Raw genomic sequence first — 26,655 nt, 5'->3', positions numbered from 1 at the left:
TTTCTGATTGAACTATTTGAGTTGTACGTGTTCTTAGTCTAATTCTGGAAATGTCTTACTAATCTCTACAATTACAAACTTTTCTTCTTTATCGTATCACCATATTTTTTAGGATAATTTCGCCTGTTGCCGTATCGGGGACGTGCGAATAATTAAACCATAATAAAGAAACAAACAGAGACTCTTAAGAACGTTGAATTAACCATATCTTAAGCAAGCCACCAAACACCAGAGTACATCAACCACGTTAATGGCGATTGACATTATTAGAAAACGAAGAGAAGGAAAAGCAATCAACGGAAGCACAAAGCAGAAGATTTCTCCATCTTCAACCCTTTCCCAAAGGCCTGCACCAGAGACTCACAAGCACGTCTCAGAGGAAAAGAAAGACACTTAGGAGAAGCATGGTGGCATATAATGAGTCCCCAGAGTTTCATGGAACCATCGCCACCGTCAACAACAACACTTATCACCAAAGAAGCGACACACCCCATGTTAGCCATGTACTCAACGTGACACCCATGAGGTGCACGGAGCGTTGACCCTGTCAAACACACAGCCTCCACCAGGGTCTCATCATGCACCACCCTATAACCAAGCCATCAAACATGATTGTTGGAGAAATGCCATGGATCAAGAAATTGCAGCTTTAGAAAATACCAAAACTTGGGTTTTGACTGATCTACCTAATGGAAAGCAACCTATCGGATGTAAATGGGTATACAAAATAAAGAGGCATGCTGATGGGAGTATTGAACGATACAAGGCAAGGCTTGTAGCCAAAGGCTACACACAACAACAAGGTTTAGATTACTTTGAGACTTTTTCACCTGTTGTCAAACTCACAACAGTAAGATTGGTTCTAGCTTTAGCAGCTTCCAAACATTGGTATTTACATCAACTAGATGTAACTAATGCCTTTTTACATGGGGATCTAGATGAAGAAGTATACATGTCTCTTCCTCTTGGTTATAAATCTGAAAAACCAGGACAAGTTTGCAAGTTGTTGAAGTCTTTATATGGACTCAAACAAGCCTCTAGACAATGGAATTACAAGTTGACAACTACTTTACTTTCTTTGGGCTACACACAATCAAAATCAGATTATTCACTTTTTGTCAAAAGTGATTCTGCTCATATTACCATCTTACTTGTTTATGTAGATGATATAGTTTTGGCAGGTGATGACATCCAGGAAATCCAAACTGTGAAGGCTCTATTGAATGCAAAGTTCAAGATTAAAGACTTAGGCCAACTCAAGTATTTTCTGGGCTTAGAAATTGCAAGATCTCAACAGGGCATTAATTTGTCACAAAGGAAGTATGCTCTAGAGTTACTAGAAGATGCAGGATTGTTGGGGTGTCAACCTGTTTCTACTCCTATACAGCCAGGCACAAAATTTTCCAAGACAGAAGGGAAACCCTATTCAGATGTGCAGGCCTATAGAAGACTTCTTGGCAGGTTACTATATCTAACCAACACAAGACCAGATTTATGTTTCGCTGTTAGTACTCTCAGTCAATTTCTTTCCAATCCTTTGGAAGATCACTATGCAGCAGCAATAAGAATCCTGAGATATATCAAGAACAATCCAGGACAAGGATTATTCTTTCCCTCCAACACAGAACATGCTCTCAAGGCTTTTAGTGATTCTGATTGGGCTGCTTGCCCTAACACTAGAAGGTCTGTGACTGGTTTTAATGTGTTCTATGGTGCATCATTAATTAGCTGGAAATCCAAGAAGCAAGGTACTATATCTAGATCATCAACCGAAGCAGAATATAGAGCTTTAGCTTCCACAACATGTGAAATTCAATGGCTTCTGTATTTGCTCCATGATTTGAAACAACCTCTACCACAACCAGTTTCTCTGTTTTGTGACAATCAATCTGCTATACAAATTGCACAAAATCCAGCCATGCATGAAAGAACAAAGCATATTGAAATTGATTGTCATCTCATAAGAGATAAAGTTCAAGCTGGTGTAATTAAGCTCCTGTCCATTCCTACTTCAGCACAACTTGCAGACATTCATACTAAAGCTTTGCATCCAGCACAATTTCAATCTTTGTTGTCCAAGCTGAGCATTAAGGATATATATGCTGCAGCTTGAGGGGGATATTAGATTTAATTTATTTTCCGTTCATATCTGTGCATTTATCTTCATATATTTATATTCTATTTTTATATTTGTATTCCGTTTATATATTGTTTCAAACAATTATATATATGTAAAATTGTACTCTCTTCTGATGGAATAAGAAATACAATTCCTATCCTTTCTTTTCTCATAACACACACAGCCTCCACCAGGGTCTCATCATGCACCACCCTCACGGGAGAAGCGTCACGATCCACAATCATCCTCACCCTGTTATGCAGAAATGAAACCCTTGAAGCCTCTGGAATATCTCCGGCGGGAAAATGTAGGCCCATGTAGGGCTTCAGATCCGGCCTCTTTCTCTCTGCAACCACCTCTCCGTGCTCATCCTCGTGAAACTTGTACACCATAACCCTATCGTACCCTGTCATTTCGCTTACGGTTTCAACAACGCTGTTGCAGAGAAGCTTAACATCACTACCACCACATTCAAAGCTTGAAAGTACGGGGTTCTCAGTCCATGATGCTGGCTCCAAATCCACCACGATTCCTGCGTTGATTCGGTGGAGGATGCCGTAGAAAGCTTCTCCGGAGGTTCGAGACTGAATCAACACAGGGTTCTTCAGGTTCACTTCGCGTGCTTTGAAGGCTTTCTCGAGGAGTAGGGCACTGGAGCGAGTGAAGAGAGAGAGAGCGTCGGCGCCGCAGAGATCGAACGGAGAAATGCCGAGAATTTTGCACGTGTTTTCTGAGTGAGCGAGGATGCGGAAGGAGAGTGGATCGACCACAATGGTGGAGCCAAACATTTGGGTGAAACCACTGTTAAGGATTTGGTGTTGCGGGACCGATTCCGTGGTGTTGCGAAGCTGTTGAGGGTGGTGGAAGAGTGTGTGGAGTGTGGCAGTTTGGGTGGAGGGTGCGACGGATTTGGTGGTGGAAACGACAATGTGGTGGTTAAGGTTTGGGGTGGAGGGGTGAATTCGTGGCGGGGCGGAGGAATGGGCAAGGATGGTGGGTGACACCACCGAAGAGAAGATGGAACTGTACATGGTGGTGGTTGTACAAAATTTTGAAGCAGAGAGGAAGAAGAAACTCACGGTCTACGTAATGATTGAAGTCTAAATTTTATGTCCTGTAACTTAAAAATGATAAATAATGTATTTAGATGTAAAAATGATAATATTTTATCTTTAATTATTTTATTTTTTAATTTAAATTTTTAGTATATATTATTATATTATTAAAATGAGTTGCCATTTATTTTTGGAGAGGTGTTAAAGTATTATTTTTATTTTGAATAGTATTTTTACGTGTTATTCTTATTTTGTTATAAATTACCAGTTTTGGATAAAGGAAAATGATTTTTTAATATTAAAAGAGTTACTTCAGAACTTATTTTAGAAATAAAATGATTACTAAAAAAATAAATTTTTATATTTATAAAAGAAATTAAAAAGTAAAATAATAAATGTGATGTAAAAAATTTTAAATATAAAAAAAACATGATCCTTTAAATTTTAAACATTATTTAAATAATAATACTTTGTATTAGTATTATAAGATTAAATTTATAAAATAAATTAACAATAATAACAATACATATTTTGGTCTTTTTAAAAATAATAAAATTATAGAGAGATATATAATAACAAGTTTAAATTTTAAAATTTTCATGTATTTGAATCTATCCTTATCCGATTTTCCCAATTGAGTGATAAAACCGGCGGGTGAGCCTCTTTTGTGACTTACCTATGTAATTGGTTAATTATTGTTGGAATTTCGTTTTAATTTTTTGTGTGTGCTGATTTTATTTTATTTTGTGTGGTTGGAGTTGGGTCGGGCCAACAAGTGATTTTTACGATGTTTAGTAACAGTGACAGATAAAAAATATCTAGAAAAGCACATGCAAAGCGGGTAGCTGGAATCCCAACTTTGGGAAGTTTTTATAAAGGAAAACGATCTCGATATATTAACAATTCTTCTTTTTCAATTTTTTATTAAAGAATCATTATGTATTTTTTATTAAAGAGCCATTATGTGTTTTTTTTACGTGGAAAATTATATTAATAACTTTTTAATAATAGATTATGTGTTATTATTTTATTGATCGATCATGATATATAATTAATTTTTTTTAATAATTTTTTTGATAATAAATTATGTATCATTATTTTATTGGTCTATATATTTAAAATAGACCAATCACAAACTATAATATAAGTTGTGAAAAAATTGTTAAATAAAATTGTTAAAAAACATTTTTTTTATTGATCCATATATTTGAAATAAACCAATCACAAGCTGCCACATAAGTTATTGTAAAAAAGTTGTCGAAAAAAAAAATAGATGAATGTGTGTGAATGAAAGAGGGAGATTAGTGTGGATAGATCATATAAGTGTGAGAAGATTTATAAAGGTGAATGAAGAAGATGACTATGATGAGTTTTATATAAGAGATGATATATATATATATATATATATATATATATATATATATATATATATATATATATATATATATATATATATATATATATATATATATATATATATATAATGATAAACGTGTTATAATTATAAGATTTTTTTTGTCAATGATAGATTAATCTAAAGACATATTTGTTCTTAAACATGTTTTATCATTAATGTTTAATCATTATATCAAAATACATCTAGCAATTAATATTATTGTTTAAAGATTTGATATAAATGTGCATCAGGTGTTTTGAGATGAGACAAACTATTATTTGAATTCTTTTGTAATATTTTTTATGATGTGAGTTTAATTATAGTTATTGTTGCTTCAATATTTTCTAATTTGAACTAGTTTTGGTTCTTAATGGAACATTTTTTAAGGACTCAAATGAGAACATGAAAATTGTTCTTCGCTGCACGGATCTTAACTTTACATTAAGGATTGAGAAATACATTTCTCCTACGAACTCTAGTACCTCTAAGGAGAGAAAAGATTATGAAAAGTGAGATTACTCAAATCACATGAGTCTTAAGTGCGGTCTTGCTTTGGTCTGTTTTGAGGTTAATTTAGTTTCAATACTAAGAAACACTGGATGGTTAGATTCTGGTGCACTACTAACATCATTGTTTCAATAAAGGGTTGCTAAGCTATCAGAAGTTAATTGATTATGAAAGAAGAATATATATTAGAGATGGAAAATTGATGAAGGTGGAAGCTATAAGACATTTTAGATTATTATTGTGTGTTGTTTTTTTTAGATTTAAAAAAAACTTTTGTTGTATTGTCATTTGGATGGAATTTGGTTTCACTTTCCTATTTGGACTTTCCTATTTGGACAAATTAGGTTATTTGTGTTCGTTTGGAAACAATGAATTCATATTGTCTTTAAATTCAAATGTTGTTAGAATTAGTTCAGTTTTTCCTGATGATAATCTACATAGGCTTGATATGGTGGCTTCCTATAATGAATCCTCAAATACGGAATCGTTTGATATTGAGCATAAAATTGACGATACTAATTCATGAGCATTGTGATAGAGACGTATAGGTCACATCTCTAAAAATAGAGTTGAATGACTTGTGTCAAATGAGATTTTGGATTCCATTGACTTCACAAACTTTGATGTTTGTGTTGAATGTGTTAAAGGTAAACAGACCAAAACAATGAGATCAAAGGCTATAAGTTCTAAGATCCTAATTAAAGACAATTTTTTAGATGAAAACTTCCACATTCTTTGATGATATTGAGTTTGGAGGGGAAGAATAAGGTTATAGACTTTGTCTTAGAGGAAGAGTCAATGGAAATTCCATATTTGATTCATACAATTGCTTTTGATGGAGCAAATTCAGAACCTCTACAAGATATTGTTGTTGAATCTCCCACTTAAGATAATTTGGGTGGTTATGAAGAACAAACACAAGATCCTAAAAAACCTATGACTCATGAGCCAATATCTATGCAAATATCCATGAGAGAAAGGAGAAGTGCTATTTCAAATGATTATGATATTTCTTCAAGAAAATGAGTAAAATAATGATATGATGGAAGATGATCCAGTCAACTTTCGTCCAACCATGCAAGTTCTTAATTTAGAAAAATTGATTGAAGCAATGAATGAGGCGTCTAAGTCCATGCAAGATAATAAGGTTTGAGAATTTATCCCATTACTAGAAGGTGTGAAACTCATTAGTTGTAAATGGATATTTAAGACCAAGAGAGATTCCAAAGGTAATGTGAAGATGTATAAGGCTTGTCTTGTGACAAATGACTATACTCAAAAGATATGGATTAACTCTTTTAGGACAATCATAACTCTTGTTGCACATTATGATTTGAAGTTTCATCAAACTAATGTCAAGATGTTATTTTTCAATGACAACATTGGTATAACAATTTATATGGTGCAACAAAAATATTTTGTGTCAGGAGACCTAAAAAATATAGTTTGCAAACTGAAAAAAAATCCATTTATGGGATAAAAGAGACATCTCGCCAATGATATCATAAATTTCATCAAGTGATTCTCTCATTTGATTTCAAGATGAATGTTGTTAGTGACTATGTGTATCACAAATTCAGTATAAGCAATATATTTTTCTGATCTTGTATGTTGATGACATACGACTTGTCACCAATAATGTAAACATGTTACATAAAAATGATAGATTTCTATCTAAACATTTTGAAATGAAAGATCTTAGTAATCTCTTTTTGTGTTAGGAATTCAAATACACCCAAAATCCATCTCAAGGTATCATAAGAGTTATGTTAAAAAAGTTGTAAAAAATTTGGCATGCAGAACGTAATTAGAGAATACTCTAATTACTAAAAAAGACAAATTCAATCTTAATCCATGCCTAAAAGAAAATTTGAATTTGAATGAAAGTGAATTATTCTAACTTATTAATTAAAATATATCTATTCTTATATATCTTATTAAGATAAAAATTTGCTTTTAATAACTTACGCTTGCATATTAGTGTGTTTTATTAACTTATCCTTGCATATTAGTGTGGTCTAACTTATGTTGATCGCACCATGTACATAAACAAATATAGGTGCAAACACAAGGAAAAACATTGGAACGAGGAGGGAGATTTTATTTTGATTTAACTTTCATAAATATTTGTATATATGTATAATTGAGTAAGTTTATAGATATAATCTTGATAAAAAGCTTTGATAAGTTTACACAGTATACTTGATAGTTTAATTATTAAAGTGTTAGAATAATCTCGCTATTGAAACACTTGATACTTAAATACAACCAACATGAATACTTAAAAAAACAGCAGTTGAAATTACGAACATGCAATCAAAAATAATTTTCTTATATACATGATTTGCTATGGTTAATATTATAAGTGAAATATTAATTATATTAGGATAAAAAGGACTGAAACAAACATTTTCCAAATTATAAAGACAACACATACACATATATAACCTCTGTTATAATTTGTGCATGACAAACAGCCTACCAAGTTTTAAAACTTTTATAGTTAATAACAAAAACATTTCCCCCAACTTGGCCAACACATGAGCTTCAATTTATGTGATAATTTCCTATTAAATTCACATTCATCAATGTTCATCAATGACCTCTCTTTATGAAATTTATCCTCACCAATAAACCGTACAACACTAGTCTAACTCCAGCATATTTCAGATGCATGATTTCCCAAAAGATTGCTAATGCATTGCAAAGTTCTTACAATTACAAGTTTTTTCTCACTTTGTGTAGAGAACATCCTCCCATGGGTGACGGTAAAGAGGTTGCTTCAATCGCTTTTGGTCAAAGGTGTGCCTGAAATTTTAAATAACAATAAATAAGACCAAGCCATGCATAATATATTTTGGAGGATATAGGAAATCTCAATTCAATAGGTTCATAAAAGACATGCTATATGCACATCCAGTCGGCTACGAGGACATCATGCTGATAAAAAAAAACTTTGTTTCGATCATAATACTATGAAAATTTGACAGAGAAATAACCCCACACATACACATATATTTAAAGTTACTATTTGAAATTCTCTCAGTGTTGTAAGAAAATACTTGGATTAATTAGACAGAGGTACGAACACAGGGGAAGAGATGAATATTATATTCTATCTTAAAATTTATACAATTATACTTTTTTTAATTTTATTTGAAATTGAAAAAAAAATGTCAGTCTGACACTCAAAAGTTTATAATACCATGCTTCTTTTGCTTTTATTTTTACTTTTTGTAAAAAAATAATTTAAGAAATATTTGAATATACGAGGGAATGAAATTCCCATAGGATATAAAAAGAGGATAGGCACAAAATTTTAGTTTGAGGAAAGACGTCTAACCCTAAAATATAGTCATCCCTAAACCCTCCCCAACCATTGCCATCCCTTAAAAAATGCCACAAAGACCCAAAAATAAAATAATCCAAAAAATGCTTTTTAGATGAAATACGTAATATTATTAATTGAAACTCACCCAATCAGACCAATGGAGCGTGCCAGCACAAAGAGCCCATTCAGATAACCAATCTCCACAATTTCATCAATCTCTTGTTTGCTGAACATCCCACTACCCGCAAGAAGATCCAAGAAAAGAGACCCAATTGCACCATCTACGTTAAGAACTAAATTATTTGCCTTTGTGAGGGTGTAGGTTTCAACTTGAACAGCATATTCCATGTATTTAACAGAAGGAAAATGTGTGCGTGCAAACTTCTGTAGCAGCTCAACTCTCTTATCTTTGTTGTCCCTATTCTTGATCCTGTTTCATAGGGAAAAATTAAGCCTTAGATTTATACTTTTATGACACTACAGCAGCAGCAGGAAATTATAGCATATTCATTGCTTAATTAAATGAACAACGAAATAGGCTACCTGTGCCCTATTCCTGGCACACGGATTCCCTTCTTCTTCATACTTTCCACAAACTCATAAGGTGTAAGCCCCTACAAGAGACACAGAAAAAATGTTATAGATAAAAGCCAAAGTTTGCAGTGTATTTTTTAGGAAGGCAGGGCCTCTGAAAATTTTTGAAAATTTCCTCTGTTTCTAAGTTTATTGTATAAATTATAAAATAATTCTTTAACCCATTGTGATTTCATCCCTCCTCTCCCAAATATTCTCATTAGTTCCAACCAGATTCACAGCAAAAGTACAAATCATACCCTGTCATGAGCATCCTTGAAGTAGCGAGCAGCATCATCAATGGCACCCCCAAATCGAGGACCAATCGTAAGCAAACCTGATTCAGAAGCTCATTACTAACCGTTTTATGGCATTATTTATCAGCATACAAAGTTTTGTTTTCCCAAAGAGATATTATGCCTACACCAGTAATTGATAGAATTAGGCATATATATACCTGATACAAGACTGGAAACTAGATCCTTCCCAGCCCTTGCTGTCACAATAGTATTGTGAGCACCAGAAACACAAGGACCATGGTCGGCACATAGCATGATGCATATCTGACCAATGAAAGGGATTAATAAGATAGAAGGTGGGAGATAATATCAATAGTTTGTTTTGGGAAAAAAAATCTAAGACAGAAACTGACAACACAAAATAAGTTTCACTGTAAGTGTAGAACATTTTTACATAATCAAGAAAAAGAGAAAGGAAAGGAGGAAAATATTCAAGGAAAGCTCTGTACTGTTGATCAGTCTACCTCAATAAATTGAGTACAGTATCGTGGAAGGCTGCGTTTAAACCACAGAAGAGAGATAACATCACCAACACCAAAACCTTTTTCAATAATGGAAGACATGGGTACACCAGCATAGCATGGCTCCTCACCTTCAGAAAATATTGGAATACAAAACTTCAGTTGAACTATCGATTGAGAGTGTCTCATCCAGAAAATGAGATGGTTATCTCTAAATTACAACATCAATGGATTCCAATATACCTCTGTCATCAGAAATGGTGGAAATAATATGAGTTGGAGCACGGACTTTTCCACTCTTAATTGCAGAGCTAAGGTCTTCAGGGATTGGTGGAGGAGTGATTTCCTTGACTGGCGTGACCTTCCCTTCTTCAACCTGAGATGGGCAAACCATTTACAACTAATTAAGGAAAAGAAAGAAATTTCTTTGCAATATCGTGCATTTCCAAGATTTGGAGAGGGGAGTAAATTCAATTAAACATATGAAAATTTTCAATATATATGTATACTAACCAATTTGTCAAATGTTTCCTTAATTGTAGCTTCAAAAGCTTCAAATGATGTGGGAACAACAGCTCCGGCATCCTTTAGTGCTTGATTCTTTGCTTGAGCAGATTCTAACTCACCGCCACTTTTAGCTCCCTGATTTATGTAAGAGCCAACATAGATTAAGAATGTGGTGCTATGATAAATGATTTACAATTTAGTCAAGGTTAAAGGAGCTGGGACATACTGCATGACCAAATTGTACTTCAGATTTGAATAGTCGCGCACATGTCCCACTAACCCAGGCAACAACTGGTTTTGATATTTTCCCTTGTTTTAGAGCTTCCACTAGGGAATACTCATCACGCCCACCAAGTTCCCCAAGTACTACCATCATTTTAACCTGATATTTAAGACAAACCCAGACTGGTCAATAACAAGAAAAAAAAATATATGCTCTAAATTCTAGTCGGATAGGATGCAAATATCTTAGGTAGCTCCCCAAGAATAAAGAAAAAATTTACCTGGGGTATGTTGTTAAACCGTAAAACATGGTCAGAAAGTGTGGAACCTGGGAAAACATCCCCTCCAATGGCAATGCCTACAGTTAAACAAGATATAACTCAATATGGTATTGACAAAATCGAAAAGATAAAATCAGCAGATAATTACCTTCATAAATCCCATCAGTTACACGGGCAATAGTGTTGTATAGTTCATTGGACATCCCACCCTGTAATTCAAAAAGTTGTTTTCCTTTAGAACCATCCGTTCATACATTATATCATGTACAAAAATTCACAAATCTGAAATTATAAATTTCCATACAACACTATTTGCTACTTGGCTTCGAATAAGCAATTCCATTGAACATGTGATATTAACTAAAGCAGCTATTTCCATTATTTAGCACTGTAGAGAGCATAGGGAGGGAAAGAGTGCTTATTGATGCTCAAAAACATATCATGCAAGTAAACTAACAATTCATGTTATGTTGTACCTTTCTCTAGTTAGAATTCGATACATCTGTACTCCACAGTAATTATTATAATCTCACCATCCATTCTGAAATCTAATATAAAGATTGAAGCAAAATTTAAATGATAGAGAAATAAACTCAAAGATAAGGAATTGAGCTACACAAAATTGCAAATTTGTCCTGGCACACTATTTTGTATCTACACATGCTGAAGGTACTGAATAAGCTAGCAAATCAATAAGGTATTTGAGAGACAGTCTAATAACTATACTATATTTCAAGAATCTAAATGAACTAAGCCATGATAAACAATTATAAACAGGCAAAAGGTACGATTCATGTTTATCTTTTCAAGGATTATTATTAAATTTCTCCAAGCTGTAATTTGGGACTTGAATTAGCTCCTGGTGGTGGAATATTTTTCTGGGCACAAAACGAGTATGCATAACAGAGTATCGTATCTAAAGCCAAAGAAGTAAAATGCATGCACTGGCTGAGACATTAATCAAATTCTGCACGTTCGTAACACAAGCAAGTTGGGATTATCAAAAACTTTATAGTGATGTTAGAAGAAAAAGTGGATCTACAATTTGAAGATGACATCAACATAAGCAGGAAGTGAATGAATACATACAGATTTAGAAACAAATCCAACAGATCCGGGCCTGTAGAGCTTGCACTGAATTATATTGTCAATTGTTCCAGCTGTGTCACCAATTTTAAAAGCACCTGCTTGAATGCCTCCAACAGTAGCTGGACCAATAACAACCTAGCAAATCAAGAGCAATTGATAAGTCTTTCCATGTTATTTTATAGCTATTAATTTGATCAATATATATTTCAACTTCCACCTTATTGTTTGCACGGGCGTATGCAATCAATTGCTTAGTGTCTGACTCAGGTACCCCCTCAGCAATGATAGCAACAACTCTAATTGTTGGCTGCTTCAAAGCAGCCATGGATGATGCTGCAGCACTGCATGTAGATCAATTTGAAAATGTTGACATCATAAGGATTTAGGTAGGGAAAAAAGAAAAAGAAAAATAAATAGGGACTGAATAATTGAAATTGATATTGATATTGATTTGACATAATATGATATGAAAGACAGACTAAGTACTACCACTAACAATTATATATTTTAGTACTAGACATCCAATCCTAATTAAATAAGAAAATAACTCAAGAAATACGTAGCCACTCCTGAAAGATCAATTAAGATACTATAAAATATTCTCTGATCTAAAATGATATCATGAATTGTTTTCCAGATATTCATGAACTATTTTGGGCAACAAGATACCATAGACTCCAAATAATAGTAAATAATTTGCTGACCTTCTAAATGAAGCAAAGTTGATGAAGACATCGGCAGTAGGATGTGCAGCACATGCTGCTTCGATGCTGCAAAGGAAGTCAGCATAAGGCTAAGACAAATCACCCCACACAAACAAGAATGTCATGTTTGAAAGTTGGTCACTTTGTATTGAATGGTTTGTTGAAACGGTAAGGAGACAGATGGGAAAGGGAAAATTTTCTCTTGGCCACAACGACAAACCGAATCCCAAATTCAAACAAAAATAGAGGAAGTTTGTGTAGACAAATGGATGAAGAACACATACGCAGAATGAACCGGGATGGCAATTTCCTCCTGACCAAAAAAGAGTTTCTGAAATCCCTCAGAACCAGGATTAATTATTCCAGCAACTGATGGGGTTTCCCTGCCTGTGAACACAAAATTAGTACTTCCATTAGTTTTAAGAACATATATTAATGCCAACGTATCATTTTCTGTAATCTACCAAGAAGAAAATCAAGATGATAGAGCCTATACAAACCACAGAGGAAGTCAAAATCAAGCATCCGCTGGATGGGCAGCTGCTTGTAGTTGTAAAATAAAGCTTGTGTAGTGCGGGAGAATAGTTGTCCAGTGGCCATGATGAAGAAACAGATCGACCTGGCAACAAACAAGTGCGTTACTTTCTATATCACAGAAGAAAAGTTGCAAAGAAATAGTTGAACCGTTACCGTACCAAAAGTTATATTTAAAACGTAATATAAACCAAAAAAATGATCACATAATTAATAATGTACTATATTCTCCATATCAGTTGAAATGAAACACAGAGTTGATATATCTATCTAGGTATAAACATTAATGATCTATCTTAAGCAACCATAGATTCACCCCCAAGCAGTCACCAAGGCGCAACTTAACTATTACGTCAGGCTCATCCTCCAAACATAGATTCAACAAGATTAAATAATTATATATCCTTCACAACTATAGCCATGTGATCCTCGTGATCCAAATAAAGAGGAAAAATAAAACATCAAACAAGACAGTAGTAAACAAGGTCCATAAAACAACCTCATTCTAGGAAGTGACCAAGAGGAAGAAATAAAAACCAACCAAAGCAGAGTCGTTTAACGACCAAAACTTCGCAACTGAGGAGAATGAAGTTACAATCTCAATGAAAAGCAAGCCAGAGTTTGAAATCTGTAACAATATAAGTAAGAGAATGAAACCAGAATCGATGTTTCATTCAACAACAAAAAACGAAACACACCGTCACCACAGCAACTGAAAAGACGATTTGCGCGATTCGATTTGAAAATTAAACAAAGGAAACTAGCGAGCGAAGTAGATCCACTACCAGCACAAGTTCGAGCCGAATGTACAATAATCGAACAACACACAGCGAAAAGCGGAACAGAATATTCTAGAATAAGAAGCGACAGTTTCCCTAAATCGCGCAGAATTGAAAATTGGAAGCGCAGAGGGAAGTGAACAGAAGGAGAAATGGAGATCTAGGATTTGGTTGGTGGAAGTTAGTTGGAGAGTGAGTAGCTTACCTCACCTGATGCACTCGCCTCGCTCGCGGAATCGGAGAGGAAGTGAGTCAAGAGCGAGTTGGAGGGGAAATGAAAAATGATGGGATGATATAGGCGGGTTTATATAGTGATGGAAAGAATGTGTGAGTTGAATAGCGCGAGTCACGTGGGGCGTGGTAGTTAGCTTCCTCGCTGTACAAAATTTACTTGAATTTTGTGTGTTGTGTTCCTTTTTTTCAAGTGGTGACTTGTGTTTGTGATTATGTTAGTTAGATCAAAGCCAATTGTAGAAAACGAGGCCCGTGTTAGGTGAGGTGGCTAGCTATTGCTAATTTTGCTTTATTTTTTAAAATAATAATTAAAAATCAAAGAAAATGGTCTTTCGATGAAGAGACTCGCTATACACTCTTCGTTGAAACATAATAATTACGAGTCATGAAATTAAAAATAAAAAGGTAATAATCCTTTATACCAAACTAGGATTATAATGCATGATGACTGTAAAAATGAAACTTTAAAACCATGAAAATATTACATGTACATACCTTTATAGTTTGGAAATCAATTCTGTTTCATTGGTTTGACGGAAAATTGACCACCTCTCTGCTTACATAATCCAAAAAAAAAAACGATTATCAAGAAATTATATGAGCCAAAGTTTCATTTTTATTTTCTAAACTTTCAGATGTTAAAGTGTTCATATTAGTTTTTATCATCTAAAATATGTAATATAATCATTTAATGCTGACTTAACGTTTTACCTAACTTAATTTTATATTAATTTAATACTTAATGTGCGCTTAGCGAAATCGACACTGACATTGAATTTCTTAAATAAGATATCGGATTTGAATAATATAAATTAAAAAAGTTACTAAAAAAATATCTTATTAAAAGTAATCGTCGGATTTGTTATATTAAAAAATAATAATCGACTAAATCAGTAGACATTTTGTAAAAGGCAAAAAAATGGATTAGTTTTAAAACATTAACTTTAATTATATTTTAAATTTTAATTAAGTTTTATAAAGTAATAATTTAAAATATTACAATAATAAATAATAATGATTTTATATATTTCAAATGTATCAAATGGTAATAACAATGTTAAGTATATCATCTTTCAGAGGAACTTGCTTGTAAAGAATTTTATGAAGAATATGAACAAAATTAAAATTCATTTTCTATTAATTAAAATTAAATACATATAAATTAAAAATATTATATTAGAAAAATTTTACAAATTATGCTATAAAAAGACCAATCTTCATTGAAATATGTGTGGGAGTGTGGGGAACTAAATATTAATCAATGAAGTTTTCTTTAATGCTTCAGTTTAATTTTAAAGAGATTTGATTAAATGCAAATGGACCTAAGCATGGCATTGTACGTCATGGTATTTTGTCGATGTCGTTGCTTACTTCATTATGTGTGTTACATATGTTTTTTTCATAGTTATAATCTGTAAACATCAATTGAATGACCTCCGTCAATAAAAAAAAATAGACAAATTAATGAAGACCTGGAAAAAGTTAAGTAAGTAGGAAAATCAACAACTCAACGGTTCAATGTGGCGTGACAGTGCAGCAGCAAATATAGCTGAAATGAAGTCGTGTTAATGGCACTCACAATCCCAGTGACAAAGATGTGGTAGCAGAAACCAAAAAACTAGACGAGGGAGTAATTTTTTAATAGAAAACAAAAATTTATTAAAATTCATATGAGAATTAATTTTAATTTATGAAAATTATCATATAGGTCCACGACGAATATTTATGAGATATATCTGTCCTTAATGAAAAACTCATCCGAAAGTAATCTGTTTACGACATTAATACTAGATAATTTTACTCGTATAACACTACTAAAACAACTTTCTAAATGTTAAAAATTGCTTAAGAACTACAACTTAGAATAATTTTATTTTATGTAAGGATGAATACGTAAAATGGGAAGAAGTGAACAACTTTCACAAAAAAAGAAAGTTGTGTTAAGTAACTAACTATCACGCTTGTAAGTCAAGCGTTTTCAGTGAAAGCTATAAAGTTACATGTCAGGCCTCAAGAAAAAAAAAAAAAAAAAAAAAAAAAGAGAACGGGGAGAAAGGAACGTGCGCTGCCACAAAGGGACAGCGAACGTTGCTTCCCCCTTTGAAAACAAAACCAAAAGCAAACAAGAAAAGGAAAGAGAAGAAGAGGGGAAGAGGGAAGAGTTTGGGAAGTTAAAAAGGGAAGCTATGGGTCTGCTGGGAGGGGAAAGGATTGCTGCCAAATTTTTGTGAGAGAGGAGAAGTTCTTGCTGCAAGTTCTGGGAAAGAGGGGAAGTGGAGAACTTTTGAAGTTTTGGAGGAGATAGACTCAAAGAATTTACAAAGGAAGTCTTCAAGAGGTAAGGAGTGCTAGAATTTTCGTTTTGATTAGTTAATCTCACTGTTTTTGTAGAAATCCAAAAGCTTTAAAGTTAAAAATGGAGGTTTTTCTGGTTTTCTGGAAAACCTGTGATTCTGCAGAATCTGCAGAATCGCGTTCGTCCAATTTGGTTTCAAATTGGACGTTCGTCCAAATTGAGACGAATTGAACGTTCGTCCACTTTGATTTGAACGTTCGTTTTTCTTTAGCTGACGAGCGTTCGCTCATGCGTTGCTCATGCATTCGTCCCGTAGCGTTCGTTCTCCTTTGAGCGCTCGTCCAAACGAGTGTTGTTTTCGATTCTCAGCGTTTGGCCTTTTTGTAAAATGACGTTCGTTCTTAAATATTCTGAACGTTCGTCCTAACAGTATATGACCAAATATAGGTGGATTAACCAGCGTTGGTGATAAGGATTTGAGTAGAGAGCGTCTGTGTGCGCCCGTGAACGTTCGTTCATTTCCGGGTAAGGGAAGCTTATTTAATTTAACTGGTTCGATGTATGCGTGTGAACGTTCGTTGTTAATTGCATGAGTATAATGCATGATGTTGCTGAAATTTTGTTGAATGCACGTTCGATTAATTGATTGTATGAATATAATGCATGATATTGTATTTTCTGAATGTATGAACGTTCGTTATTTTTGGTAAAAAGAGATATATGAATTTACATGATACGGATTGAATAAAATGTGGAAGTTGATGCTGATATGAACGTATGAAATTATGAGAATTACATGTTGAGGTTAACTGGAATATAAATGAATTGAAAAGAGTCTTCCATGATAATGAATGTTGGTGCCGAACGGTCTTTAACCGTTCGGTTTTTCCTTATCTAAAATGGTCACAGTTTGATTCGTTCATTTGGAATGATTCCTGGTCGAGGACGAGCGTCCTCATGTTACACTGCCTTGTTGAGCGTTCGTACTTTTGTTTGCTCGGTTTTAATGGGAGCGTTCGTCCGAGTACGGTTCGGTCTCATACCGAACGTCCATCCTAATTGGTATTTAATCTTATACTGAACGTTCGTTCTGTTTAGTGTTCGTTCATAATGAGTGCTCGCTCAAAATGGTGTTCGGTCTTATACCGAACGCTCGCTCAAATTGGGGCTCGGTATCACACTGAGCGTTCGTCCTAATAGTGCTCGGTTTCGAATTGAGCGTTCGTCCAAATAGTGCTCGGTCTCCAACTGAGCGTTCGTCCTAATAGTGCTCGGTTTTGAATTGAGCGTTCGTCCGAATAGTGCTCGGTATCATTTTGAGCGCTCGTCCTCATTTTCCACAAAATAGCGTTCGTTATTTGATACGAACGAGCGTCTTTGGTCTCGCTCTTAGCGTTCGTTATTTGATACGAACGAGCGTCTTTTGGTCTCGCTCTTAACGTTCGTTCTTTGATCCGAACGAGCGTCTTTTTGTCTCGCAAAACAGTGTTCGTTCTCGTTCCCCTTGTGATGGAACGTTCGGTATTTAAATGATGAATAGTTCATGATGAACAGTAAATGATGAATAGTAAAATGACAAATATTAAATGATGAAGATTGCATGAGATGAATGGAAATATTGTGACTTTTGAAAGAACGTTCCTTTTTAATGGCTTCCTTATGAATGATGAAAATGATTATGGAATGATGACTAGTGAATTATGAATAGTGAATGATGAACTATATATATGAGATGAAATGAAAGTATGAATGACTGAAAGAACGTTTCGGGGAGGAACGACTCAGAATTTGATTATTGAGATTTGTAAAGTATGACTGTGGGAAGTTAATGCTGGCTGTTCGATCCTGATGTTCCGTGAGTGCTTGTCCTCAAGTAGAGGGCGCACGTCATGTGTGGGAACGGCAGGAGGTCGTCGTCCTTAGAGGTACTTTGGACAGGACGTACTAACCTCGGGTGGCAGCTGATGAGGATGCCAGTTACCACACCACCCGGGTGCGCGAACGCCTGTAACTACGCAGATTTCATACAGTCCGGACAGTCAGTCGTGTTGAGTTTTATTTAGTGAGTACGTTTAAGTGGGTTGTTATGTAATGAATGTGTATGATGAAATATGCATGTATGATGAATTGTTTACTTGAAATTCTATGTTGATGCATGAGTTAAATTATATAAGCTTACCCTTTCGTTTTTCCTTGTGTTGTCCATTGTACTTGTACGTCCGTCTTGTCATTGCAATGATCATCCGTGTGGATGTGAGCAGATGGAGACGAGCGTTTGGAAGAGGCGCTGAACGAAGAGAATCTGGTTGAGGTTGAAGTGAAGACCGAGCAGTGAGGCGCTCGGCTAGTAGTGGTTGGCATGAGTGGTCGTTCGACCCTCTCTTGTTTTCTTTTAAGATTATTTCGACCGTTCGGTAATTGTTCTGTGTAAACTGTTCGGTCAGGTTTTTATTTGTGCGTTCGACTTCAGATTGTGATTCGTGTTGTAAGGTGTACGGCTTGGCTTTTGTTTTTAGTGAAAAACTGTACTGAATTATTATTAAATGTGACTTTCTGAATTTATAGTAATTACTGTATTTTTGGGATGTCACATTAGTGGTATCAGAGCAGTTTTGTTCTTTTAAGAACACTGTAGGTTATGAGTACACTGTGTTTTTGCTGTGTGCTTAAATTGTGTTTAATGAGTTATTTTCAACTCTTTGAACAGGACTAACGTTCGTTTCTTTTCTCTGTTTCTCAGAGAACCAATGGCACCTAGACTTCCCCCTCCTCCTCCACCGCAGACTAATGAACATGATGTGCCCAACAACACCAGATTGTTGGAATCAGTAATTGAAAGGTTACAAGAGCAGAACGTTGTTTTGACGCAGCAAAATGCGGCTGCCTTACAGAGTTTGGAGGCCGCTCGTGCAAATTCTGAAGTGACTCAGAGACAGCTTATGGAGATTCTTGCAGCTACCAGGGGTACACCAGGAGCATCTGCTTCAAACCCTACTCATCAGACTGAGTGGAGTTTGGAGAACTTTTTACAACATCGCCCTGCAAAGTTTGATGGGAAATGCCTTCCTGACGGCGCTGATCAGTGGATACGAGACATGGAACAGATCTATGATGCCAAGGATTGTCCAAATGATCGAAGACTGGCATTCACTGAATATTTATTGACTGGAGAGGCCAGTCATTGGTGGTTGACTGCGAAGATGTTGCTAACGGAATCTCACAGCCCTATTTCCTGGGAAGTCTTCAAGGAAAAGTTTTATGAGGAGTATTTCCCGGATAGTGTTCGATTCGGCAAGGAGGTGGAATTTCTCCAGTTGGTACAAGGTAATATGTCTGTTTCGGAGTACACTAACAGGTTCAAACATCTGGTTCGCTTTAATACCCTTGCCACCAGTGAAGTGTGGCAGTGCAGGAAGTTTGAAAATGGACTGAGAAGTGATCTTAAGGTATTGATATCCAGCCTCTGCATTAAGTCCTTTCCTGTTATGATTGAGAGAGCAAAAGTGTTGGAGAAAAATATGGCTGAAGCAGAACGTCAAAAGAAGCAGCAACAACCAGCTAGAGGACCGATCATGTCCAGGCCGAATATGAATCGGGACAGGTTGTCGTATGCTCGTCCAGCACAACCATCTAATTCTCAGGCTATGGTTATTGCCGGACAGTCTGGACAGCACGGATCAGTCAAGTGTTTCCAATGTGGAGGACCACACTACCGGTCGTCATGCCCTCAGTTATTGGGAGCAAAGTCCTGCACTCGCTGTGGAAGGAATGGTCACATAGAGCGCGACTGTAATATGGGCGGACGAGCGCCAATGAGGCCGCCAAATGCTGGAAGAATGCAACAGGGAAGGGGTGGACGAGCACAGGCTGTTGGTAGAGTTTATGCGATCACGGCCGCGGAAGCTGCCAGTTCAGGTACGCTCGTCACTGGTACTTGCTTATTACATGGAATGCCTGTTTATGTGTTGTATGATTCGGGGGCAACACACTCCTTCATTTCGAAGGCGTGTGTTGAGAAATTGGGATTAGCCGAACGCGAAATGCAGTTCGACTTGGTAGTATCAACCCCAGCGGCTGGTGAGGTTAAGACGTCTACTGTATGTGTTAAATGTCCTATAGAGGTTGAAGGGCGTAATTACAAGGTAAATCTCATCTGTCTACCCTTGAAAGATCTTGAAGTAATCTTAGGAATGGATTGGCTGGCTACCAATCGCATTCTCATAGATTGTGGTGCAAAAGGATTGGTGTTTCCGGACGAGTACGAAGTGGATCTATCTGTGACGCTCGGTCAACTGAAAGAAGACATCGTGGATGGCGCCAGTTGCTTTCTGATCATGACGCATTCGGACGAACAACTTGAAGATTTGAATCATGAGCGATCGTCCGGTAAACTGAATGGAGGACGATCAGTCGTGGATGAATTCTCTGATGTATTTCCTGATGAAGTGCCCGGACTACCTCCTCCACGCGAGGTGGAATTTACTATCGACCTAGTGTCGAATGCTGGACCTATCTCTATTGCACCCTATCGGATGTCGCCAGCAGAGTTAGCTGAACTCAAGGAGCAGATTGAAGAGTTAATGGATAAGCAGTTTATTAGACCAAGTGTATCACCTTGGGGAGCGCCAGTACTCTTAGTGAAGAAGAAGGATGGCAGTTCTCGTCTCTGCATTGATTACAGGCAGTTAAACAAGCTGACTATCAAGAACAAGTATCCTTTGCCTCGGATTGATGACCTGCTAGATCAATTACATGGCGCGACCATATTCTCAAAAATTGATTTACGGTCGGGATACCATCAGATTCGGGTGAAGGAAGAAGACATCCAGAAGACAGCCTTCCGATCTCGTTATGGACACTACGAGTATGTAGTGATGCCTTTCGGTGTGACAAACGCCCCAGCAATATTTATGGACTACATGAATCGTATCTTCAGACCGTATCTAGACAAGTTCGTGGTCGTCTTCATTGATGACATTCTTGTCTACTCCAAGAGCTATGAAGAGCATGAGGATCACTTGAGGATTGTTCTAGGCATCTTAAGAGAAAAGGAGTTGTACGCCAAGTTCTCTAAATGTGAATTTTGGATTAAGGAAGTGCCATTTTTGGGACACGTGGTTTCAGCTGGAGGAATCTCAGTGGACCCGGCTAAAGTACGAGCAGTGTGGGAATGGGAGAGTCCACGCTCGGTAACTGAAGTTCGCAGTTTTGTGGGACTCGCGGGCTACTATAGACGATTCATTGAAGGGTTTTCCAAGATAGTGGCTCCGCTTACTCAGCTGACCAGAAAAGATCAACCGTTCGCTTGGACCGATCGGTGTGAGGGAAGTTTCCAGGAATTGAAGAATAAGTTAACAAGCGCCCCGGTATTAGTCATACCTAACACGGCTAAACCCTTCGTGGTATATTGTGACGCGTCTCATCAGGGTTTGGGTTGTGTACTCATGCAAGAAGAGAGGGTGGTTGCTTACGCTTCTCGGCAACTGAAGGTTCACGAGAAGAACTACCCAACTCACGACCTGGAATTAGCAGCGGTCGTCTTTGCTTTGAAGATTTGGAGGCACTACTTGTATGGATCAACTTTCCAAGTGTTCAGTGATCATAAGAGTCTCAAGTACCTTTTTGACCAAAAGGAGTTGAATATGAGACAGAGACGTTGGCTGGAATTCTTGAAGGATTATGACTTCGAACTACTTTACCATCCGGGAAAAGCAAATGTTGTAGCAGACGCTTTAAGCAGAAAGGTAGTTCACGTCTCCTCCATGATGGTCCGAGAGTTAAGTTTGGTAGAGAGCTTTAGAGATCTAAGGTTACAGTTCGACTTGGAACCGAATGTTATTAAATGCTGTACCCTTAGAATCTCTAGTGACGTATTTGACCGGATCAGAATGAAGCAGCGAGAAGACGAAGAGTTGGTGAAGATCTTGAACGCACTCGGTACAGATCAGGCCAAGGAGTTTAACACGGGAACAGACGGTTGTCTACGATACATGGGTAGGACGTGCATTCCGAATGATGGTGAGTTGAAAAGGATGATTCTTGAGGAAGGACACCACAGTCGTCTTAGCATACACCCTGGTATGACTAAGATGTATCAGGACCTCAGGAAGTCGTTCTGGTGGCCGGGAATGAAGAGTGATGTCGCACGTTTTGTGACATCATGCTTAACGTGTCAACGAGCCAAGGCTGAACATCAAAGGCCAGGAGGTCTACTTCAGCAATTAGAGATTCCGGAATGGAAGTGGGACGGCATTGCGATGGACTTCGTGACCCACTTACCTCGAATTGTCAGGAATCATGATTCCGTGTGGGTAATTGTGGATCGACTAACGAAGAGTGCTCATTTCCTAGCAGTCAATCTGAAGATGTCCATGACGAACCTGGCTAAGCTTTACATCAAGGAAATTGTTCGTCTACATGGAGTTCCGTCTAGCATTGTTTCAGACCGAGACACGAGATTTACTTCTCGGTTCTGGCGATCATTACAAAGTGAGCTCGGTAGCAAACTCCATATGAGTTCGGCCTATCATCCTCAGACGGACGGTCAGTCCGAGAGGACCATCCAGACGCTTGAAGACTTATTGAGGACGTGTGTTCTAGATCACATGGGCGTTTGGGATGAAGTCTTACCTTTGGTAGAGTTCACCTACAACAATAGTTTCCAAGCCAGCATAGGAATGGCTCCCTTTGAAGCTCTGTACGGTAGGAAATGCCAAACGCCATTGTGTTGGTTTCAGGAAGGGGAAAAAGTGTTAACAGGACCAGAGCTCATTCAGCAGACGACTGAGAAGGTGAAGTTGATTCAAGAAAGGCTGAAGACGTCCAGGAGTCGACAGAAATCCTACGCTGACAAGAGGAGAAGACCCTTGGAGTTCGATGCAGGAGATCATGTTTTCCTTAGACTGCATCCGACCACGGGAGTTGGGAGAGCCATTCGACCCAAGAAGTTGTCTCCCAAATTCATCGGACCTTATCAGATCTTGAGGAAGATCGGGCTAGTTGCATACGAGTTATCTTTGCCGCCTCATTTATCAAACTTGCATCCAGTCTTCCACGTTTCTCAACTTCGGAAGTACGTATCCGACCCTTCTCACATATTAGAGTTAGAAGATATTCGTCTTCGTCAAGATCGTACATTGGAGATGCAGCCGGTACGCATTGAAGATAGCAACACCAAATACTACAAGAGGAAAGCAGTCAGATTGGTGAAGGTCGTCTGGGATGAAAAGACGGGCGACTCTACATGGGAAGTGGAAGATGCCATGAAGGATTTGTATCCCCATCTGTTTGAGAGTACGTCTTAATTTTCGAGGACGAAAATTTTTGTAGTTGGGGGGAATGTCAGGCCTCAAGAAAAAAAAAAAAAAAGAGAACGGGGAGAAAGGAACGTGCGCTGCCACAAAGGGACAGCGAACGTTGCTTCCCCCTTTGAAAACAAAACCAAAAGCAAACAAGAAAAGGAAAGAGAAGAAGAGGGGAAGAGGGAAGAGTTTGGGAAGTTAAAAAGGGAAGCTATGGGTCTGCTGGGAGGGGAAAGGATTGCTGCCAAATTTTTGTGAGAGAGGAGAAGTTCTTGCTGCAAGTTCTGGGAAAGAGGGGAAGTGGAGAACTTTTGAAGTTTTGGAGGAGATAGACTCAAAGAATTTACAAAGGAAGTCTTCAAGAGGTAAGGAGTGCTAGAATTTTCGTTTTGATTAGTTAATCTCACTGTTTTTGTAGAAATCCAAAAGCTTTAAAGTTAAAAATGGAGGTTTTTCTGGTTTTCTGGAAAACCTGTGATTCTGCAGAATCTGCAGAATCGCGTTCGTCCAATTTGGTTTCAAATTGGACGTTCGTCCAAATTGAGACGAATTGAACGTTCGTCCACTTTGATTTGAACGTTCGTTTTTCTTTAGCTGACGAGCGTTCGCTCATGCGTTGCTCATGCATTCGTCCCGTAGCGTTCGTTCTCCTTTGAGCGCTCGTCCAAACGAGTGTTGTTTTCGATTCTCAGCGTTTGGCCTTTTTGTAAAATGACGTTCGTTCTTAAATATTCTGAACGTTCGTCCTAACAGTATATGACCAAATATAGGTGGATTAACCAGCGTTGGTGATAAGGATTTGAGTAGAGAGCGTCTGTGTGCGCCCGTGAACGTTCGTTCATTTCCGGGTAAGGGAAGCTTATTTAATTTAACTGGTTCGATGTATGCGTGTGAACGTTCGTTGTTAATTGCATGAGTATAATGCATGATGTTGCTGAAATTTTGTTGAATGCACGTTCGATTAATTGATTGTATGAATATAATGCATGATATTGTATTTTCTGAATGTATGAACGTTCGTTATTTTTGGTAAAAAGAGATATATGAATTTACATGATACGGATTGAATAAAATGTGGAAGTTGATGCTGATATGAACGTATGAAATTATGAGAATTACATGTTGAGGTTAACTGGAATATAAATGAATTGAAAAGAGTCTTCCATGATAATGAATGTTGGTGCCGAACGGTCTTTAACCGTTCGGTTTTTCCTTATCTAAAATGGTCACAGTTTGATTCGTTCATTTGGAATGATTCCTGGTCGAGGACGAGCGTCCTCATGTTACACTGCCTTGTTGAGCGTTCGTACTTTTGTTTGCTCGGTTTTAATGGGAGCGTTCGTCCGAGTACGGTTCGGTCTCATACCGAACGTCCATCCTAATTGGTATTTAATCTTATACTGAACGTTCGTTCTGTTTAGTGTTCGTTCATAATGAGTGCTCGCTCAAAATGGTGTTCGGTCTTATACCGAACGCTCGCTCAAATTGGGGCTCGGTATCACACTGAGCGTTCGTCCTAATAGTGCTCGGTTTCGAATTGAGCGTTCGTCCAAATAGTGCTCGGTCTCCAACTGAGCGTTCGTCCTAATAGTGCTCGGTTTTGAATTGAGCGTTCGTCCGAATAGTGCTCGGTATCATTTTGAGCGCTCGTCCTCATTTTCCACAAAATAGCGTTCGTTATTTGATACGAACGAGCGTCTTTGGTCTCGCTCTTAGCGTTCGTTATTTGATACGAACGAGCGTCTTTTGGTCTCGCTCTTAACGTTCGTTCTTTGATCCGAACGAGCGTCTTTTTGTCTCGCAAAACAGTGTTCGTTCTCGTTCCCCTTGTGATGGAACGTTCGGTATTTAAATGATGAATAGTTCATGATGAACAGTAAATGATGAATAGTAAAATGACAAATATTAAATGATGAAGATTGCATGAGATGAATGGAAATATTGTGACTTTTGAAAGAACGTTCCTTTTTAATGGCTTCCTTATGAATGATGAAAATGATTATGGAATGATGACTAGTGAATTATGAATAGTGAATGATGAACTATATATATGAGATGAAATGAAAGTATGAATGACTGAAAGAACGTTTCGGGGAGGAACGACTCAGAATTTGATTATTGAGATTTGTAAAGTATGACTGTGGGAAGTTAATGCTGGCTGTTCGATCCTGATGTTCCGTGAGTGCTTGTCCTCAAGTAGAGGGCGCACGTCATGTGTGGGAACGGCAGGAGGTCGTCGTCCTTAGAGGTACTTTGGACAGGACGTACTAACCTCGGGTGGCAGCTGATGAGGATGCCAGTTACCACACCACCCGGGTGCGCGAACGCCTGTAACTACGCAGATTTCATACAGTCCGGACAGTCAGTCGTGTTGAGTTTTATTTAGTGAGTACGTTTAAGTGGGTTGTTATGTAATGAATGTGTATGATGAAATATGCATGTATGATGAATTGTTTACTTGAAATTCTATGTTGATGCATGAGTTAAATTATATAAGCTTACCCTTTCGTTTTTCCTTGTGTTGTCCATTGTACTTGTACGTCCGTCTTGTCATTGCAATGATCATCCGTGTGGATGTGAGCAGATGGAGACGAGCGTTTGGAAGAGGCGCTGAACGAAGAGAATCTGGTTGAGGTTGAAGTGAAGACCGAGCAGTGAGGCGCTCGGCTAGTAGTGGTTGGCATGAGTGGTCGTTCGACCCTCTCTTGTTTTCTTTTAAGATTATTTCGACCGTTCGGTAATTGTTCTGTGTAAACTGTTCGGTCAGGTTTTTATTTGTGCGTTCGACTTCAGATTGTGATTCGTGTTGTAAGGTGTACGGCTTGGCTTTTGTTTTTAGTGAAAAACTGTACTGAATTATTATTAAATGTGACTTTCTGAATTTATAGTAATTACTGTATTTTTGGGATGTCACATTAGTGGTATCAGAGCAGTTTTGTTCTTTTAAGAACACTGTAGGTTATGAGT

At 37.2% G+C, this 26,655-nt stretch overlaps 3 protein-coding genes across 3 annotated transcripts; 1 reads left to right on the top strand and 2 right to left on the bottom strand.

Annotated features, from left to right (window-relative positions):
• Nucleotides 1-213: 213 nt before the first annotated feature.
• On the bottom strand, nt 214-3,197 carry LOC108341573 (phytochrome B-2-like). Its single transcript, XM_052879297.1, has 2 exons — nt 2,305-3,197; nt 214-560 (listed from the first exon to the last, which is right to left on the bottom strand). The coding sequence occupies exons 1-2, from the start codon at nt 3,148-3,150 to the stop codon at nt 294-296; spliced, it is 1,113 nt and encodes a 370-aa protein (XP_052735257.1). The 5' UTR covers nt 3,151-3,197; the 3' UTR covers nt 214-293.
• A 4,421-nt stretch (nt 3,198-7,618) lies between these two features.
• LOC108343037 (ATP-citrate synthase beta chain protein 1) lies at nt 7,619-14,205 on the bottom strand. Its single transcript, XM_017581056.2, has 17 exons — nt 14,063-14,205; nt 13,045-13,163; nt 12,829-12,931; nt 12,545-12,610; nt 12,058-12,181; nt 11,841-11,975; nt 10,900-10,960; nt 10,752-10,828; nt 10,475-10,630; nt 10,255-10,383; nt 9,985-10,117; nt 9,745-9,872; nt 9,439-9,544; nt 9,242-9,318; nt 8,952-9,022; nt 8,554-8,838; nt 7,619-7,885 (listed from the first exon to the last, which is right to left on the bottom strand). Exons 2-17 carry the CDS (start codon nt 13,142-13,144, stop codon nt 7,810-7,812), a joined length of 1,827 nt encoding a protein of 608 aa, XP_017436545.1. The 5' UTR covers nt 13,145-13,163; nt 14,063-14,205; the 3' UTR covers nt 7,619-7,809.
• Nucleotides 14,206-19,134: 4,929 nt separating this feature from the next.
• LOC128197559 (uncharacterized) lies at nt 19,135-20,533 on the top strand. Its single transcript, XM_052879618.1, has 2 exons — nt 19,135-20,367; nt 20,507-20,533. The coding sequence occupies exons 1-2, from the start codon at nt 19,135-19,137 to the stop codon at nt 20,531-20,533; spliced, it is 1,260 nt and encodes a 419-aa protein (XP_052735578.1).
• Nucleotides 20,534-26,655: the final 6,122 nt, after the last annotated feature.

The sequence above is a fragment of the Vigna angularis genome, chromosome 6, assembly GCF_016808095.1.
Source record: "Vigna angularis cultivar LongXiaoDou No.4 chromosome 6, ASM1680809v1, whole genome shotgun sequence".
NCBI lineage: Eukaryota > Viridiplantae > Streptophyta > Magnoliopsida > Fabales > Fabaceae > Vigna > Vigna angularis.
The sequence above is the reverse complement of the archived record's forward strand: the minus strand, read 5'-3'. Positions and strand labels throughout refer to the sequence as shown.